Here is a 17,686-nt window from a genome sequence, read left to right as displayed (position 1 = left end):
AATGTATGAGGAAGTCAATTGACCATCCATCAGGGCCAGGAGATTTATCCTTTTTGAATTATTTCATAACCTCAAGGAGCTCCTTTTCAGAAACAGGGCAGAACAGGGCTTCATTTTTCGCTTGATCAAACAACTCTGGCATTAAGTCTATTCCCCATCTTATGTCATTGAAGGCAATCTGACCGTTCCTGCCATATTGTTTCTTGAAGAAGTCCAAAGCCATCTTTGTTATATCCTCCTGAGAGACAGCTGAATTGCCATGGTCATCCTTTATGCTCCATATGAAGTTCCTTTCTCTCCTAGCATTTGCAAATTTTTGAAAAAATTTTGTGTTTTTATCCCCATTCTTCATCCATAGAGCTCTGCTTTTAAGTCTCCATTTGGCTTCTTCCCGTTTCAGCAGAGAGATTTTTTCCTTTACCAGATTCCTAATGCGGCATTTCAATTCAAAAGAGCATGAGGAATAGTCTGTGGATGCTAGCACCCGATCCAATTCCTGTTGGACCCTTTGAAGATCTTTTTTGTCCTTCTGATGTTTTTGAAATTGCCATTTTTTCACCAAGCCTCTTAACTCAACCAATTTTTCTCTGAAGGAGGAGAAAATTAGATCTTTATCTCTGTCCTTTATCCTATTCCACGCGTTCTAGATATATTCATTGAAAGCAGGGTCCTGAAAAAGGCCCCAGTCAAACTTGAAGGAATATCCAAAACTTATTATTTAGATTTAAAAAAAATCCCCCTATTTTTCAATATCGTTAATTACAATCTAATTAAAATAGCATTTTATTAATAATTTAATATTTAATAAAAAATATAATGATTAAAAGATTAAAAAATAAACCATTGACATTTGTTTTCTTTGTCATGCCATAACCTAACTTGAATAGATTTTAAAGACTTACATCACATGCTCATTTAAAATTAAACGAAATATGTGTATATAAATTCCTAATGCTAAGAATAATGAAGCAATACATGTCTAGACCTGTGGATGCGGTATTGGTTGAAACATTTAATGTTTCGGTCACGTGGAGGATAGAGTTCTAACCTTCATCCCTCGTGTCATTATCTCATAGCCCACTTCATTGAGGCCTCATATCGAATCTTGTGAAGTCAGAAACTAACACGAAGGCTTGTGTCGAATCCGATTCAATGCAGGACGGGGAATAAGAAATAATTTCAATACGTGTCTTTTTTTCACTGGGTATGTACAGACGAGGAAAGGGCGAGGGCAACCCTCCCTTTATAAAACACTTTCGGTGTAATTATAAATGAGATGATGGGCGATTAAAATAAAAATGATCCTTAATTTATAAATATCTTTCTTAATATTTTTTTTTAATAATATGAATTACTCTTTATTCAACCATTAAATATTTAAAGTAAAGATATTGATAAATTATCTAAGGAGAAGATATTTAAAGTAAAGATATTAATAAATTTCAACCATTAAATATTTAAAGTAAAGATATTGATAAATTATTTAAGGAGAAGATATTTAAAGTAAAGATATTAATAAATTTTGTAATATTATTAAGTAAGGTAATAATGTATTCAAAAAAATATTGATGTTGATATTAATTTTAAATTTACCAAAAATTAAATGTTTTTATCTAATGTTTCTTTTAAAAAAATATATATATATTTATTTCAATTTTAATTGGTTCATCTTTTATTTTACAATGATTACATTGTACCACAAAATCTATAATTTATTGTACCATAAAATCTTTTGTTGTACCAATATAATTAATAAAAAACGATAATTTTGCAGTACTACAGCTTCAACATTTGTAAAGTAGAAACATTGACTCAACGAACCATATTTCACACGGAAATTGGATAAGACATTCATGTGGGAAAGTATTAATTCACCATTGCAATGTGAGAACGTGGAGAGACATTATATTGCTTTAGCCTATACTTCAATACCACACACTATACAACTTAATGTGATTTATAATCCTACCCCACTCGTTTATAACGTTACGCGCTTGTCGTGGTTGTTAATAATCTGCTAGAGTGTCGTATCAATGTTGCCAATGTGACATATTTATTTTAATAGCGTAATTTATTTAGTAGATGTTTGTCTTTTTGTTCAAAGTTGAATATAGACTTGTTTTAGGATAATAAATTTGTATAAATTTTCAAATTTTGGTGTAATTTATATAAAAAATTAAGATATTAAATTTATTTATATATTTTAAATAATAAAAAATTATAATAATTAATTTATTAAAATATACTTATTTTTATTACAAAATTTACTTCCTAAAGATTTAGGAAAGTCAATGTAATAGATTGTGATCACCCTGATAGATTATTATCAATGTGGAATATCTCCTTAAGGGGAATTTTTTTTTTTTCTTTAAATTATTATAGGCTATTTGGCAGAGGATTAAATGACATATGAAACATTACTAATAAGTGTGATAAACTTATTTATAAAACATTAAACTGAATAAAAAATTTATTTATATAAGACAGATAAAAACAATTTATAAAATACTTTATTTATATAAGACAGATAAAAACAATTTATAAAATATTATATAGCTCGAAGTTTTATTAAGTTGAGAGGTTTATTCTACAATCCAGTGTAATGTGTAAGGGTGTTCGTCTTTCATGAAAATTAATCTAGTATAATGTGTAAGGGTGTCCGTCCTTCATCAAAGTTGAAATTTTGTTCATATTAGTCAAAATAGAAATTTAAAAAAATCCAAAAATAAAAAAAATTAAATAACTATACAAAACATAACATTTAAATAATGTTGGATGTTACATCCGTATTTAAGATGGATCTATGTTGGTCTATTTTAAAGTGAAGTTTCAAAATCCAAATTGCCAATAATCTTCAAGAAAAACCATTAAGATATTTTTGGAAGTTTTGAATAAATAAAATTATTATTCCTGCCACAAAAGGGTAATAACGTATTGAAAAAATATTGATGTTGACATTAATTTTAAATTTATCAAAAATTAAATGATTTTATCTAATGTTTACTTTTGAAAAATTTTAATTTTTTTTTTAATATATTTATTTCAATTTTGATTGGTTTACCTTTAATTTTACAATGATTACATTGTACCACAAAATCTATAATTTATTGTACCATAAAATCTTTTGTTGTACCAATATAATTAATAAAAAACAATAATTACAGTGCAGCGCACAATAAAGCATTGGTGTCACTTCATTCTATATACCAACTCTACAATTAATTTCTATGTTTGCAATTAACAATCAACGAGAATAAAGAAGAGAAATATATTAATAATTGTGTGTGATAAGAACATTATAAAATGATATTTATAGGTGCTCATTAAGGCGAGAGTAACGAATGATGACATAATAAATTAAAACATGTGATAGAGAGAATAGGGCATCTCATTACACTTCGTGGAATAAAGAATAACAAGAACAACCATAAGCATGCGCTTAAATGTCTCACACGCTTGTTTCAATTTTTCTTAAAAAACTAAATTTGTTACGTGAACAACAAGAACATGTGGTTACAAATCTTACATGCTTATCGCTTCTCTTTTTTAATGGAATTTTAATTGTAATTTGATTATTTAAATAGGGATGAGTAACTATTATATTAATTTTTAATAAATTTATTATTAAATAAATATATTTTAAAAATAATTATAATTATAATTATTTCATTTCATAGCAGGGTAATAACCTATTCAAAAAATATTGATATTGACATTTATTTTAAATTTGCCAAAAATTAAATGATCTTATCTAATGTTTACCTTTGAAAATTTTTTAATTTATTTTAATTTTAATTTTTTTTAAATATATTTATTTCAATTTTGATTGGTTCACCTCTGAATGTACAATGATTACATTGTACCACAAAATATGTAATTTGTTGTACCATAGAATCTTTTGTTATAGCAATGTAATTAATAAAAAACAATAATTACAGCACAGCTCACAATAAAAGCACTGGTGGCACTTCATTCTATATACCAATTCTACAATTAATTTAATAAAAATGTCACGTCATTATATATACCACCTAATCAACACAAACTCAAGCAATAATGAAAATTGACGAATCAACTCATACAGAGAATATCAGAAAGTGCGCGATCTGTTTATTGGTATTTATTGGAGCACCTGCTGTATATTTCGCAAAAGTAAAAAACAAATTGAATGTATTTGTAAAGAAACTATTCCTCTCCATCATTTCGCATAAAGTCAAAGATGATTTTTGAGCATTGCAATTTTTTTTCAAGCCCAAACTTTGAAAGTGACCGCGACCACAAAGAATACCGACTGTGCAAGTATGAAGAGAGGCATCTGAATGGATGATGATTGCAACCATCTAGGAAGTTTAAAAGCTTTGAAATTTATTTAACAAATAAAAAAGGTGCACGATAAATTCTATTTTAGTAGACAACCCTATTCACAGTAGCCACGAATTTGTGAATTTGTTTTCAAAATATTAAAAAGGTATTTACAAATTTGTTTGAATGACTTATATTGACCAATTTATTAAAAAAAATTGACATTTTAAAATAATATGTGCTAAAATTTAAAAGTACTTGTTAATACATTTATTTTTGTATTTATGATAAAGTATATAAAATATTTATTTGAGAAATTATTTATGTAAATAAATTTATGTTACCTCACTGCAATATCATATGGTGCTTTTCTTAGTTTGGTATCTTGGTTTCATAAAAATAGATATTTCATATCTTTATAACATGAAATAGCTTAAATTTAAATATGACATTTCTAATTAAAATTAATATGTAAATTGAAGAATCTTTAAATTTTTAGATAGTATAAAGATTATTAAAATAATTTATTTATAATGTTGCCTAATTTAATATACTTATTATAATTTTTAATTTAAAATAATTAAATAAATTAAATTAAAGTATTAAGTGTATTATATCTTTCAATCCACATTATTATTGTTTTGATTTTTTAAACTGAGAGTAATTAGAAGTATTTAAATAACTCACAAAAGTTATTTTTATTTTTTCTTATGTTTTAAATTTGAATCTATTATTATTTTTTTAAGTTTTATCTACCATATTAAATTTGTGTTATTATGATTTTTTAAACAATTTAATAACAAAATTATTAATATTTTAATTATATTTATTCTTATTTAAAGAAAGCAATAGTACTCACTACTAATGTTACAAATTTAATATGGTATATAAATCTTATAAAAATAATGCTACAAATTTAATATGGTATATAAATCTTATAAAAATAATGCTACAAATTTAATATGGTATATAAAGCTTAAAAAAATAATAATAAATGGAAATTTAGAACACTAAAAAAATTTATAATCATACAAATTTAATATCGTGGATAAAGCTTAAAAAATAATAATAGATGAAAATTTAAAATATCAAAAAATAATTAAAAATAACTTTGGTGAATTATTTAAATGATTTTAATTACTCTTACTTTAAATTGTACTGCAAAGCCAATTTTCCGAATAGTATTGATTGGTGTCTTCAATTTTGTGACTCATTTATGAAAGCCTATCCAAACAGTTTACAATGCACTAAGAATCCCAAAGTGAAATGTTCTATGCCAATTTAAGATTTCAATATCAAGCCTAAGAAATAGCCAATATGAATGTCTTGTAGATACAAGTTTGACAGCAAATGAAACTAGCACAGGAATAGATTTTTACCTCTATCAACCAATCAATCAAGATTACCCTCATTTTCTCATTGATTTCAACTGCCTTGACATATAATCTGGAGATATGCAGCTAATGGTTTGGACATATGGACATATGGTGCTACAAACTTTTACTGAAAAGAAAATAAAAAATTACCCTAACATATATCTTCAACATATATCTTCAACATATTCAACAACTTACAATCTTCAACATATTCAACAACTTACAATTGATTTTCAAGGTCTCCATCATCCGTGATAGGAAGAGCTTCAACAACTTACAATTGATTTTCAAGGTCTCCATCATCCATGATAGGAAGAGCTTTGTGGCAATGGCTGCATGCACCCTGAAATTACGCTTATCAAGATTATTGAACTTTTTTTATCCTACTTACATCATAAATATACAGAAAGATATCTGAAGTTTATAACACCTGCTAGTAATTTGGGGTAGACGTGGTTACTTAAAATAAGCAAGAATATCTACAAAGTAGCCCCTGTTCAAATACAATAGTTAGTTCATACATTTCAAAATTCAATAATTGAACTAAGTCGCAGGGAAACACTAGCTATACAACCTTGTTTTATAAATAAAAAACAATTCCATTACCTTTTAAAACCCAGCATGTATAATTTCAATTTTAACGATGCATAGAAAATTCCATTCCCTTTTTAAACCCAACATGTTTAAATTCCCTACGGAAATTTCAATTTTGACGGTGCATAGAATAAACGCGGAAAATCAAGTTGTAAAAAAGTAAAATCACTTCAGGCCAGCGTGGAATCTTCCCTCTTCACGTGCTTGTGGGGCCTGTAAGTTGAGGAATATCAAATTGTAAAAGGAAATCATTAATGCGGTTTCAGCGTTGAGTCTTCCTCTTCACGTGTTGGTCCGCCATCAAGTAAAAGTGGTGGACCATATTTGTGGACGTCGTACGGCTTCGCGCGTTGGTGGCCAAGAAATTCAAAAAATGTCAAAACACGTGGAGAAATCTCTCATAAAGTGGCACAGCGCGCCGGCAATATTATACCGATCGACCAAATATTACATGACATAAATGGCATCTCTCATCTGCACCGCACCTTCAAATACTGAATCGTCCAATATTACATGACATAAATGGCATCTCCCATCTGCACCGCACCTTTAAATAGGCGTCTTGGTCACGCGTCTATGGTATCCAAAGCATCATTAAGTCAACGTGTCCACTGCATTTTTAAATTTTGAATTCCATCGAGGCTTTGCATGTTATTATACATTTTATCAGTTCATACATTTCCAGATTTCAGTATCAATGGCAAATCTAACTATATCCGCTGCTGCTTCCTCTTCCATGGCCTCCTCTTCTGCCTCGACTTCTTGTACTCCTTGGGATCTGTTTATTAATCACCGCGGTCCGGATGGTAAAATGGCCGCCAGATATCTGTACCGATGCCTTACTTCCCATGGATTAATGAGAGTCTTTTTCGACAAGGAAGAGATGGAGAAGGGACAAAACATTTCTCGCCAGATAATAGAGGCTATCCGTGGTGCGTTTGTTCACATTGCAATCTTTTCACCAAGGTATGCCGAATCTTGGTGGTGCTTGGATGAACTTGTGCTCATGGTAGAGTCAGGGAAAGCCATTCTTCCAGTTTTTTACAAGGTTCAACCTTCGGTGGTCCGTTATAATGTCAAAGACGGAGCTTACGCTGATGCCCTGCGAGACCTTGCAAAGAAAACTACACCTGATCCTAAAACTGGTGAAGAGAAGCCACGCTACAGCTCTGACAATATTCAGAAATGGAGAGGCGCACTTTCTAGAGTTGCCGATTTAAGCGGTTGCGAGATTAGGTGAGCTGCATCTCCTCCTATCCCTTAACATCCGTCTTAGTTTTCATTTGTTGGATTCCCACCATGTTCAGATTCCCTTAGTTTACATTTGTAAGCGTTTCTCAGTTGCTTTGTTTACTCAATTCAGGGACGAGGATGAAGAATTTGAGGAACTGGACAATGTAGTGAAAGAAGTTCTGAAAATGATTCCAAAGCCATTGGTGCATGTGGCAAAACATCCAACTGGGTTGGATCTCAAAGTTGCTGAATATGAAAATTTTGAAAAGAGGGCCCTATCCAATCAGGAGCGCTGCAAGGTTGTGGGCATTGTGGGTGTGGGTGGCGTTGGGAAAACCACCCTAGCCAAGGAATTGTTCAACCGTAGAAGATTAGTTTAGACGTAGTCTTTAACGCGACTTTTTGAAAGCCTTTCCGGCGATTTTTTCCGGTGAAAATCCGGCAGTGATTTATTGGAATCCAAGTTTGATAGCTAATTTCTGCACAATGAAACCGTCCCAGGGGTTTTTCAGGGTGCTGAATCTGAATATGCAGTTAAAAAACCATTTTAACTGCAACAAATCATGATTTCATCTCAATTTCTTCCGCCGGATTCCGTCACCGGAATCTCAAAAAGTCGCATTATAGACAACTCCATTAGTTTACACTAAATCCTCGTTTTTATTTGATGTAAGACAAAATCCTATAACTCTTTTACAGACGAATCTCTTGGAAGCCTTCATAGGTGAAAAACATTGCAAAATTGAGAATCCTGCTGAAGGGTTAGGGATACTTTTGAAGTATCTCTCGTCTTTTCATGGTCTTATAGTTCTAGATGATATAGATCATGCATCTCAATTGGAAGCACTTTTGCCAATTAGGGATATCCTTAGCCCTGAGAGCTTGGTTTTAGTTACCTCCAGGGACAAGCACGTCCTCAGAAGTTCAGGGGTGTTAGAATCCTCAATTTATTATCTGAAGGGATTGAGTGAATCACATTCCAAAGAGCTCTTCTGTTGCTATGCCTTGAATCAGCGACTTCCATCACCAGAATTTGAAGATCTGGTACAACGATTTGTAGAATCGTGCGATGGATTGCCATTGTCGCTCAAAGTATTCGGGGCGCTTGTTTGTGGACGGAATGAATCTTACTGGCAAGAGACACTGGATGAACTTGAAAAGGTACTCCCTGGAACTGAGATACAAGAGAGTCTTAAAATAAGTTACGACAAGCTCAGTTCAGATGATCAACAAATATTTTTAGACATTGCTTCCTTCTTCATAGGAGAAAAAAGAGATGGTGCCATCAGAATATGGGGTTTGACGGGGATTGAAAATCTACAGGACAAGTGTCTGCTTGAAGTGGGCGCGAAAAATAGCATTAGAATGCATGATCACTTTCGTGACCTGGCAAGAAATATTGCGCAGGGATTAGGGAGCCGTCGTCTTTGGCAGCAATCGACGAAGGACATTGATGATTTGCTGGAGCAATCGTCAGCTGTAAGTGCTTCCATCATTCAAACCCTTGGATTCAGATTAAATTTGAATTTTAGAGTTTCTGTATTCACAAGAAATATATTTTGCTTTTTCGAAATAAAGATCTACAATTGTGATATTGTATACTTTTCATATGTGAGCAGAGAATGACCGAAGTTCGCGGGATTAGGATGCTTGATTGTTATTACAACAGTTGGCCGTCGCACCGTTCAGATATGGCAAAGCCACTGTTGGGTATTTTTGATGGGGAAAATACCAAAAACCAAATAAACAAACACACAGAGACAATGCTCTGTTTCTTTTGCTCCAAGATCTTTTGTGCACACAGAAGACTTAAAAGAAATTTCACTGAGAGACAGAGTATTTCACCACCATTAAAGCATTCTATTCATTAAAACCTGATGCAAAGATTTACCACTGTAAAATCCCTTTTTATATTCACTGGTGTGAAAAACAACTTACTGCTGTAATAAAAAGATTTACATAAGTTTACTGCTGTGAAAAGAAATTTACACAGAGTTACAAAAATCGCTCCACCATTTCCTTTCTGCACTGCTGTGCAAAACCACACATGGTTTTTGCTATTCCAAAAATTATATCACCTGGTTCTTCTCATTTTACACACTGCTGTGTGATTTTCTTTTACTGCTCCATCATTCTTTTTCACTGCTGTGAAGAATAATTTTTGTTCCTCCCGTGTGCAATACATAACATTTTTTTTAAAAGTCAAAACAAAAAACATTAAACTTATTACATACGATTTCCTATTTAATACATGCCGTATATAAATATATATAAAAACATATATTATAACATGCCCATGCTCATATTAAAAGAGCCTCACCAAAATCTTGTACCAATCATTAAATTCTTTTACCTACGGCGGTCAACCATAAACCTTTTACTCCACGCAAAACATTGAATTGATGTGGGTTCGTATGCAGCTCCAGGTGATCAACGGCGGAGAACATGGGAGCAAATCCAACGGTGGAGAACAATATCGGAAGACCAACAAGTGCTGAAAGTTAACCTCCGAGATTCTTACGTTGCGTTACGTCAGGGGTCAACCACGCGTCAGCTCCATATTTTCTTGGAGCTCCTTCCCGGATTATTCCTTCGTCGGCAAATAGCTCCGAGAAAATCCGGTGAACGGTTTCTGGCTTGGTTCACGGTTTTTCTTGGTCTGCGTTGAAATTAGATTTCAACACTCCCCTTTAATTTCAACAGCTGGGCATTCAGTCATACCCAGACACTTTCTCAAAAATTCAAAGCTCTTCTGATCCAGCGGCTTTGTCAAGATGTCCGCAACCTGTTCTTGAGTCCTGCAATGTTCCAAGACAATTTCTCCATTGTTCACCAATTCTCTGATGTAGTGAAACCTTGTATCAATGTGTTTCGTTCTCTTATGAAACACTGAATTCTTTGACAAAGCAATAGCTGAGCTATTGTCACAAAAAATCACTGTCGCTTTTGCCTGCTCTTGGCCTAAGCTTCTCAACATTCTTCTCATCCACACTGCTTGACATGCTGCTGCTGTAGCTGCCACATATTCAGCCTCTGCTGTAGACAATGCTACAATGGACTGCTTCTTAGAAGCCCATGAAATGACTCCTGAACCCATATGAAAAACATAACCGGAAGTGCTCTTCCGATCATCTACACTTCCAGCCCAATCGCTATCTGTGTATCCAACCAAATCTGAATGTTCTGAGGCATGATATAAAATTCCAAACATTTTGGTACCTTTGACATACCTCAAAATTCTCTTTGCTGCCTGCCAATGTGCCTCCTTCGGCCTCTCCATGAACCTGGAAATTAAACTAACAGCATACATTAAATCAGGCCTAGTAGCTGTTAAGTACATGAGGCTACCTACAATACTCTTGTACAAACTAGGATCAAAATCCTTGCTGCTGTCCTCTCTGCTGAGCTTTAATCCCATCACTGTGGGAGTGATTGCTGCCTTGCATTCTTCCATCTTAAATCTGCTCAAAATTTGATTTACATATCTTGCTTGAGATATAAAAATTCCTTTTTCATTTTGATCTACTTCTATGCCTAAGAAGTATCTCAAGAAACCCATGTCAGTCATTTCAAATTCATCCTTCATGACTGATTTAAAATTTTTAATGAGCTGATCATCATTACCTGTGAAAATAACATCATCAACATATAAAACCACAATCAAAATCTTACCATCCTTTTCTTTGATGTAGACTGTGGGTTCTCCTTCACACTTGTCAAATTCATTATCCAATAGATATGAATCTATCCTGCTGTACCATGCTCTTGGCGCTTGCTTCAGCCCATAAAGAGCTTTCTTCAATTTGCACACTTTGTGCTCTTCACCTTTCTTCTCATATCCAAGAGGCTGTTCCACATAGACCTCTTCCATTAACACTCCATTTAGGAATGCTGACTTCACGTCCATTTGGTAGACTTTCCATTTGTTTTGTGCTGCCATGGACAGCACTGCTCTCACGGTTTCCATTCTTGCAACCGGGGCGAAAGTCTCCTCATAATCTCTCCCATACTGCTGCTTGTAGCCTTTGACAACCAGCCTTGCCTTGTGCCTTTCAATCTTGCCTTCAGCATTGCTCTTGGTCTTGTAGACCCATTTCACACCAATGACTTCTTTGCCTTCTGGTAACTCAACCAAATCCCATGTTTTGTTTCTCTCTATGGCATTCATCTCCTCATCCATAGCTTCTATCCATTTCCTATCTTTAATTGCTTCTTCGAAATGAATAGGATCATCAACGTGACAATACAAGGCAAATAAGGAATTCATTCCTTCTTCATAAATGTCACTTAGATTTCTAAACTTCTTACCTCGTTCACTTGGTGTGCAAGTGCTTGAAGATGCACTTGAATTTCCTCCTTGTGGTGTGCTTGGAGAAACATTCTCATTGATCCTCAATGGTGTACCTTGCTGTCCTTGTGTTGGCGCTGCTGTTTGGGGATTCATTTCAGCCACCTCCTCTTCATCTTCATCATGAGACAAACAGTTCTTGACATTGACTGTTTTCTCTATGCTTCCATCCCAAGCTTCCTCTTCTATGAATTGAACATCCCTGCTGACAAAGAACTTCTTGGTAGATGGAATGTACACCCTGTAGGCTTTGGATTCATCACTGTATCCAATGAAGATGCATTTCTCCCCTTTGCTGTCCAACTTCCTCCTTAGCTGATTTGGAATGTGTGCATAGGCCACACATCCAAAAACTCTCATGTGGGTGACTCCTTGCTTTCTCCCACTCCATGCCTCTTCTGGCACTTTGTTCATGACTGCTTTTGTAGGACACCTGTTCAATATATAAACTGCACAATGTACAGCTTCAGCCCAATACTCATTTGGCAAATGCTTTGCCTTCAACATGCTCCTTGCCATCTCCATGATGGTTCTGTTCTTCCTTTCAGCAACTCCATTTTGCTGTGGGGTGTACCGAGTTGTAAACTGTTTATGAATTCCATTTTCTCTACAAAATCTTAGGAATTCCTTGGAGATATATTCACCTCCTCTATCAGTTCTCAAAACTTTAATGTGCAGCCCGCTTTGGTTTTCAACAAATGCTTTGAAGTTTTGGAATTTCTCAAAGACTTCACTTTTGTTCTTGAGGAAATATATCCAAGTCTTTCTTGTAAAATCATCAATGAATGTCAAGAAATATAGGCTGCCTGCTAATGATGGAGCTTGCATTGGTCCACACAAATCTGAGTGGATAATCTCTAAGGGTGTCTTTGCCCTTATACTCTTCCCTGATGGAAAACTTTCTCTATGTTGTTTTCCCAAAATGCAGCCTTCACATAGGCTGTCCGGTTTCTCTATCAATGGTAATCCTCTTACCATTCCTTTTCTGCTCAATAAGTTTAGACCTCCAAAATTTAGATGCCCAAATCTCAAGTGCCATAACCAGTTCTCATCCTTTGGCACGCTTTGGAAGGCCTCTTCGGTGACTGCTGCCATTTCCCTTTTGTTCTTCATGTCTGCCCTGATCCGGAGAGGGAACATCCTGTTCCTTGTCATCTTCACTTCAGCAATGCATCTTTTGCTGGGTGGTATATCCATGATGGTGCACACATCATTTTTAAAGAAAACATTGTAGCCCTTATGGACAAGCTGTCCAATACTCAAGAGATTACATCTCATTCCGGGGACATAGTATACATCTGCTATGGTTTTCCTTTCTCCTTGCTTTGAAAGTATTTTTATTTCTCCTCTTCCCATAACAGACACTTTACTATCAGTTCCTAGTGTGACTTCTGATTTCACATTTTTATCTAGGGCAGAAAAGAAGGCTATGTTTCCGGTCATATGGTTGCTGCAACCTGAGTCTAAAAACCATATGTCCTCACTATGTGTTTCAGCCATGTTACAAGCTAACAGGACATTTTCTTGACTGCTGTTTTCTCTTGTAACATTTGCATTTTGTCTGCTGTTCATATCATGTTGTTTCTTTCTACAATCACTTGCATAATGTCCATACTTTTTGCAATAATAGCATTGAACATTAGATTTATCATACCTTTGTCCTTGAGCATGATGTTGTCCTCCTTGTTGGCTGCTGCCTTGGCCTTGGTTCTGATTTGGATTGTTGCCTCTTCCTTGTGCATTTGATGAGTTGTTCCTTCCACCTCTATTCTGGCTTCTGCCTCTTCCTCTTTTGTTTCCTCTGCCTTGACCTCTGCCTCTTCCAAAGGACATCTGGGTCTTGAAGGCTTGCTTAAGAGATGAGTTTTCATTCCTACTCAACCTCTGCTCATGTGTTATCAGTGATGCATGTAGCTCATCAACTGAATAGCTTGAGAGATCCTTTGTCTCTTCAATGGTGGTGACTATGGCATCAAACCTTGAGGGTAAGACCCTCAATATTTTCTCCACAATTCTTCTGTCTTCAATGGTTTCTCCATGAGTTCTCATTTGTGTGATTACACCAATCACATGAGTGAAGAATGAGTCAATGTTATCTGACTCCTTCATGTTCAAGTTCTCAAAATCCTTTCTCAGCAATTGTAGTTTTGCTGTCTTCACTCTCTCCATGCCTTGATAGGCTGTCTTAAGGGTTTGCCATGCTTCATTGGCTGTCTTAGCTGCTGCTAACCTTGGAAACATACTCTGGTCTACTGCTAGATACAACAACACACGGGCTTTTGAGTCCTTCTTCCTATTGTTCTTCAGCAGATCCTTCTCTCCTTGAGTTAATGCATTGAACTCAGTTTCATCTGCTGGTTCTTCAAAGCCTTCTTCAACTATTTCCCATAAATCTTGGGAAGCAAGCAGAGCTGTCATAGTTATTGACCAGTAGTCATAGTTCTTCCCATTAAACTGTGGGAGCTGGGTGTTAAACAAACCCATACCAGTGCTTGTGCTGGCCATTCCTTGACTGTATATTTAAAACACTGACTGTCTCTTCAATAACAAACAAGATAGCTATGAAGAATACCTGAATCCTTTGTTGTCTGAGTCTTCTGTCTGCCTGAGAAGTTTTGCTGCAGCAACAACCTTCTCCCTTCAGCTTCTTTGTCTCCTTCAAAGAGCCTAAGCCTGCTCTGATACCACTGTTGGGTATTTTTGATGGGGAAAATACCAAAAACCAAATAAACAAACACACAGAGACAATGCTCTGTTTCTTTTGCTCCAAGATCTTTTGTGCACACAGAAGACTTAAAAGAAATTTCACTGAGAGACAGAGTATTTCACCACCATTAAAGCATTCTATTCATTAAAACCTGATGCAAAGATTTACCACTGTAAAATCCCTTTTTATATTCACTGGTGTGAAAAACAACTTACTGCTGTAATAAAAAGATTTACATAAGTTTACTGCTGTGAAAAGAAATTTACACAGAGTTACAAAAATCGCTCCACCATTTCCTTTCTGCACTGCTGTGCAAAACCACACATGGTTTTTGCTATTCCAAAAATTACATCACCTGGTTCTTCTCATTTTACACACTGCTGTGTGATTTTCTTTTACTGCTCCATCATTCTTTTTCACTGCTGTGAAGAATAATTTTTGTTCCTCCCGTGTGCAATACATAACATTTTTTTTAAAAGTCAAAACAAAAAACATTAAACTTATTACATACGATTTCCTATTTAATACATGCCGTATATAAATATATATAAAAACATATATTATAACATGCCCATGCTCATATTAAAAGAGCCTCACCAAAATCTTGTACCAATCATTAAATTCTTTTACCTACGGCGGTCAACCATAAACCTTTTACTCCACGCAAAACATTGAATTGATGTGGGTTCGTATGCAGCTCCAGGTGATCAACGGCGGAGAACACGGGAGCAAATCCAACGGTGGAGAACAATATCGGAAGACCAACAAGTGCTGAAAGTTAACCTCCGAGATTCTTACGTTGCGTTACGTCAGGGGTCAACCACGCGTCAGCTCCATATTTTCTCGGAGCTCCTTCCCGGATTATTCCTTCGTCGGCAAATAGCTCCGAGAAAATCCGGTGAACGGTTTCTGGCTTGGTTCACGGTTTTTCTTGATCTGCGTTGAAATTAGATTTCAACAGCCACGGCGCAACAGACGGAGGGATGATTCTCGCATTTCGAATTTGCAGTTTGTTGCAACTGCAGATGGTTATTATTTAAAACCCATATTGGACAAAACGTGGTCACCAAATCTCAGGAGGGATGATTCTCGCATTTCGAATTTGCAGTTTGTTGCAACTGCAGATGGTTATTATTTAAAACCCATATTGGACAAAACGTGGTCACCAAATCTCAGATGGCTCCGCTGGCTTAATTGTCCATTCTCTTGCCTGCCTTCGTGGATACCCATGGAGAACTTAAGAGTTTTAGAAGTGAAAGGGGAATGCTTTTATGGATACCCAAAATCGCTGTGGGAGGAGAAATCTCGGGTATGCTTATTTTTCTTTTGTAATTTCATTTCATTTGTATGCCAAAATCATCATTTACGTCTTCTGATACCTGAAACGCCAAACATTGCAGCCTCCTCTTCAGTTGCGAGAACTACGTATCTGGAATAACGCTTCATTTTTAAACTGTCCCAAGTCGATAGGACAGCTCCAGTACCTTGAAAATATTACCATCCAAGCCTCGCTCAAAAGTTTGCCGGAAGAATTTTGTGAACTGCGCTCCTTGAAATACTTACGCTTAGATGGCTGCAGCGAAATGATCTCGCTGCCTGATTCTTTTGGAAGGCTAACAAACCTTCAGCGCATTAAATTGAGACGGGCCTCGAGTTTGCAGATGCTTCCAGAATCTTTTGGCAACTTAACTCGACTCAAAAGTCTAGATTTGAGACGTTGCCAGAAGCTGATCCTCTCCAGCGCCACACTTGGAAATATTACAACCCTGGAATACTTGAATATCTCAGGGTGTTTGAATGTGACAGAATTGCCCCCCCAGATCGAACATCAACGGTCCTTGAAAGAATTAGAAATGATGACAACGAACTTAAAAGAATTGCCCAACTGGATTGGGAACCTATGCAATTTAGAAGCTCTGTCAATAAGTAGCGGTTCGTTGGAAGTGCTGCGTCCTCTTGCGCTGTCTGACCGCAGGAGCTTCGACAATTTCGTTATCTGTGGAACGCATAGATTGAGCAATCCCTGTCCACGGTTGTCTCAGTTGGAAATGTTGACTAACCAGGCGTGTGGAATAGAATACTTACCACAACACCTTCTGAAGATGAACAATCTTCGACGTTTAGAGGTTTCGCTTTGTCCGTTGCTGGAATTGCCATTTAAGAAGATTGAAGAAGAAAGAAAAACGGGTAGAGAATTGAATAAGTTGGAGTCCTTCCAGGATGATGGCAAATGCATGCTCGCGCTCGAGGAGATATGTCTGGCTGATACAGAAATATCAGAGGTATTCATTCCAGAGTGTGTTTGCCCAAACCTTCAACGCCTGTACTTGCCTGAATGTGGGAAATTGACACAAATAGGTGGGCTTTGTAGTTTATCAAAACTTCGAATTCTGAACATTTATGGGTGTGTAAGACTAGAGGAGCTGCCAAATCTTGAGATGTTGATATCTTTGGAGGAATTGATCGCTGGTGGATGCAAAAGGCTGAGGAGCATTCCGGGTTTGGGACAGCTCAAGAAGCTCAGGATCCTATCTGTTATTGGATGCGATGAGATGCTAGAGTTGTCCGGCGCAAAACATTTAATGTTGTTAGAGGAACTTTATGCTTATGACTGTCCGAAACTACGTTGGGGTGAGGGTGAGCTCGAACAACTCTGCCAACGATTGAAGGCAGAAGGCCTAAAGTTGTAGAAAGAAGCCCTAAATTTATGGTGAATGTAATGTTTCCGATGATTTTAATGTACATACTGTTTATCAACATTTTTGCTTGTGACACATGCCACAAGGTTTTCACCATTTCATGTTTTTAGTTGATATAGGAATATGTAGTGCAAGGAAGGCTTGGTTCAATTATGACAACGATGAATGGTTTTCAAAAGGAAAGAATTACCCGAAACATAATTCAAAAATAAATCTCATTTTTAAACTTTAGATTAGTAAGCATAATCCTCTGCAAGGAGAGTACCCCTCTCAATATAAGATGAGTGGAGGGGTGTCTGAAATAGTTGGTGTATATATATATAAATGATAGGTGGTGGGTCTATTATCCACAGTTTGTAAAATCTATGAGTTAGACGAAAGGCCAGGTAAAAAAAAATTCTTCGAGTTGATTGGTCACCTACGCGAT

At 35.5% G+C, this 17,686-nt stretch overlaps 1 protein-coding gene across 1 annotated transcript; it reads left to right on the top strand.

Annotated features, from left to right (window-relative positions):
* The first annotated feature begins 6,969 nt into the window (after window positions 1-6,969).
* LOC149242957 (disease resistance protein RPP2B-like) lies at window positions 6,970-17,250 on the top strand. Its single transcript, XM_089371080.1, has 5 exons — window positions 6,970-7,508; window positions 7,636-7,831; window positions 8,205-8,984; window positions 15,522-15,869; window positions 15,961-17,250. The coding sequence occupies exons 1-5, from the start codon at window positions 6,970-6,972 to the stop codon at window positions 17,248-17,250; spliced, it is 3,153 nt and encodes a 1,050-aa protein (XP_089227206.1).
* Window positions 17,251-17,686: the final 436 nt, after the last annotated feature.

The sequence above is a fragment of the Pinus tabuliformis genome, chromosome 8, assembly GCF_031772625.1.
Source record: "Pinus tabuliformis cultivar Carrire ecotype Pingquan chromosome 8, CPIR1, whole genome shotgun sequence".
Taxonomy (NCBI): domain Eukaryota; kingdom Viridiplantae; phylum Streptophyta; class Pinopsida; order Pinales; family Pinaceae; genus Pinus; species Pinus tabuliformis.
The sequence above is the reverse complement of the archived record's forward strand: the minus strand, read 5'-3'. Positions and strand labels throughout refer to the sequence as shown.

Bases quoted from the DNA above. Each gene is read 5' to 3' on its own strand.
- LOC149242957 (XM_089371080.1), top strand. From the start codon at position 6,970: ATGGCAAATCTAACTATATCCGCTGCTGCTTCCTCTTCCATGGCCTCC. The intron at 7,509-7,635 runs GTGAGCTGCATC...TACTCAATTCAG, and splicing joins TTAAGCGGTTGCGAGATTAG to GGACGAGGATGAAGAATTTG. The intron at 8,985-15,521 runs GTAAGTGCTTCC...AGATTTCAACAG, and splicing joins TGCTGGAGCAATCGTCAGCT to CCACGGCGCAACAGACGGAG.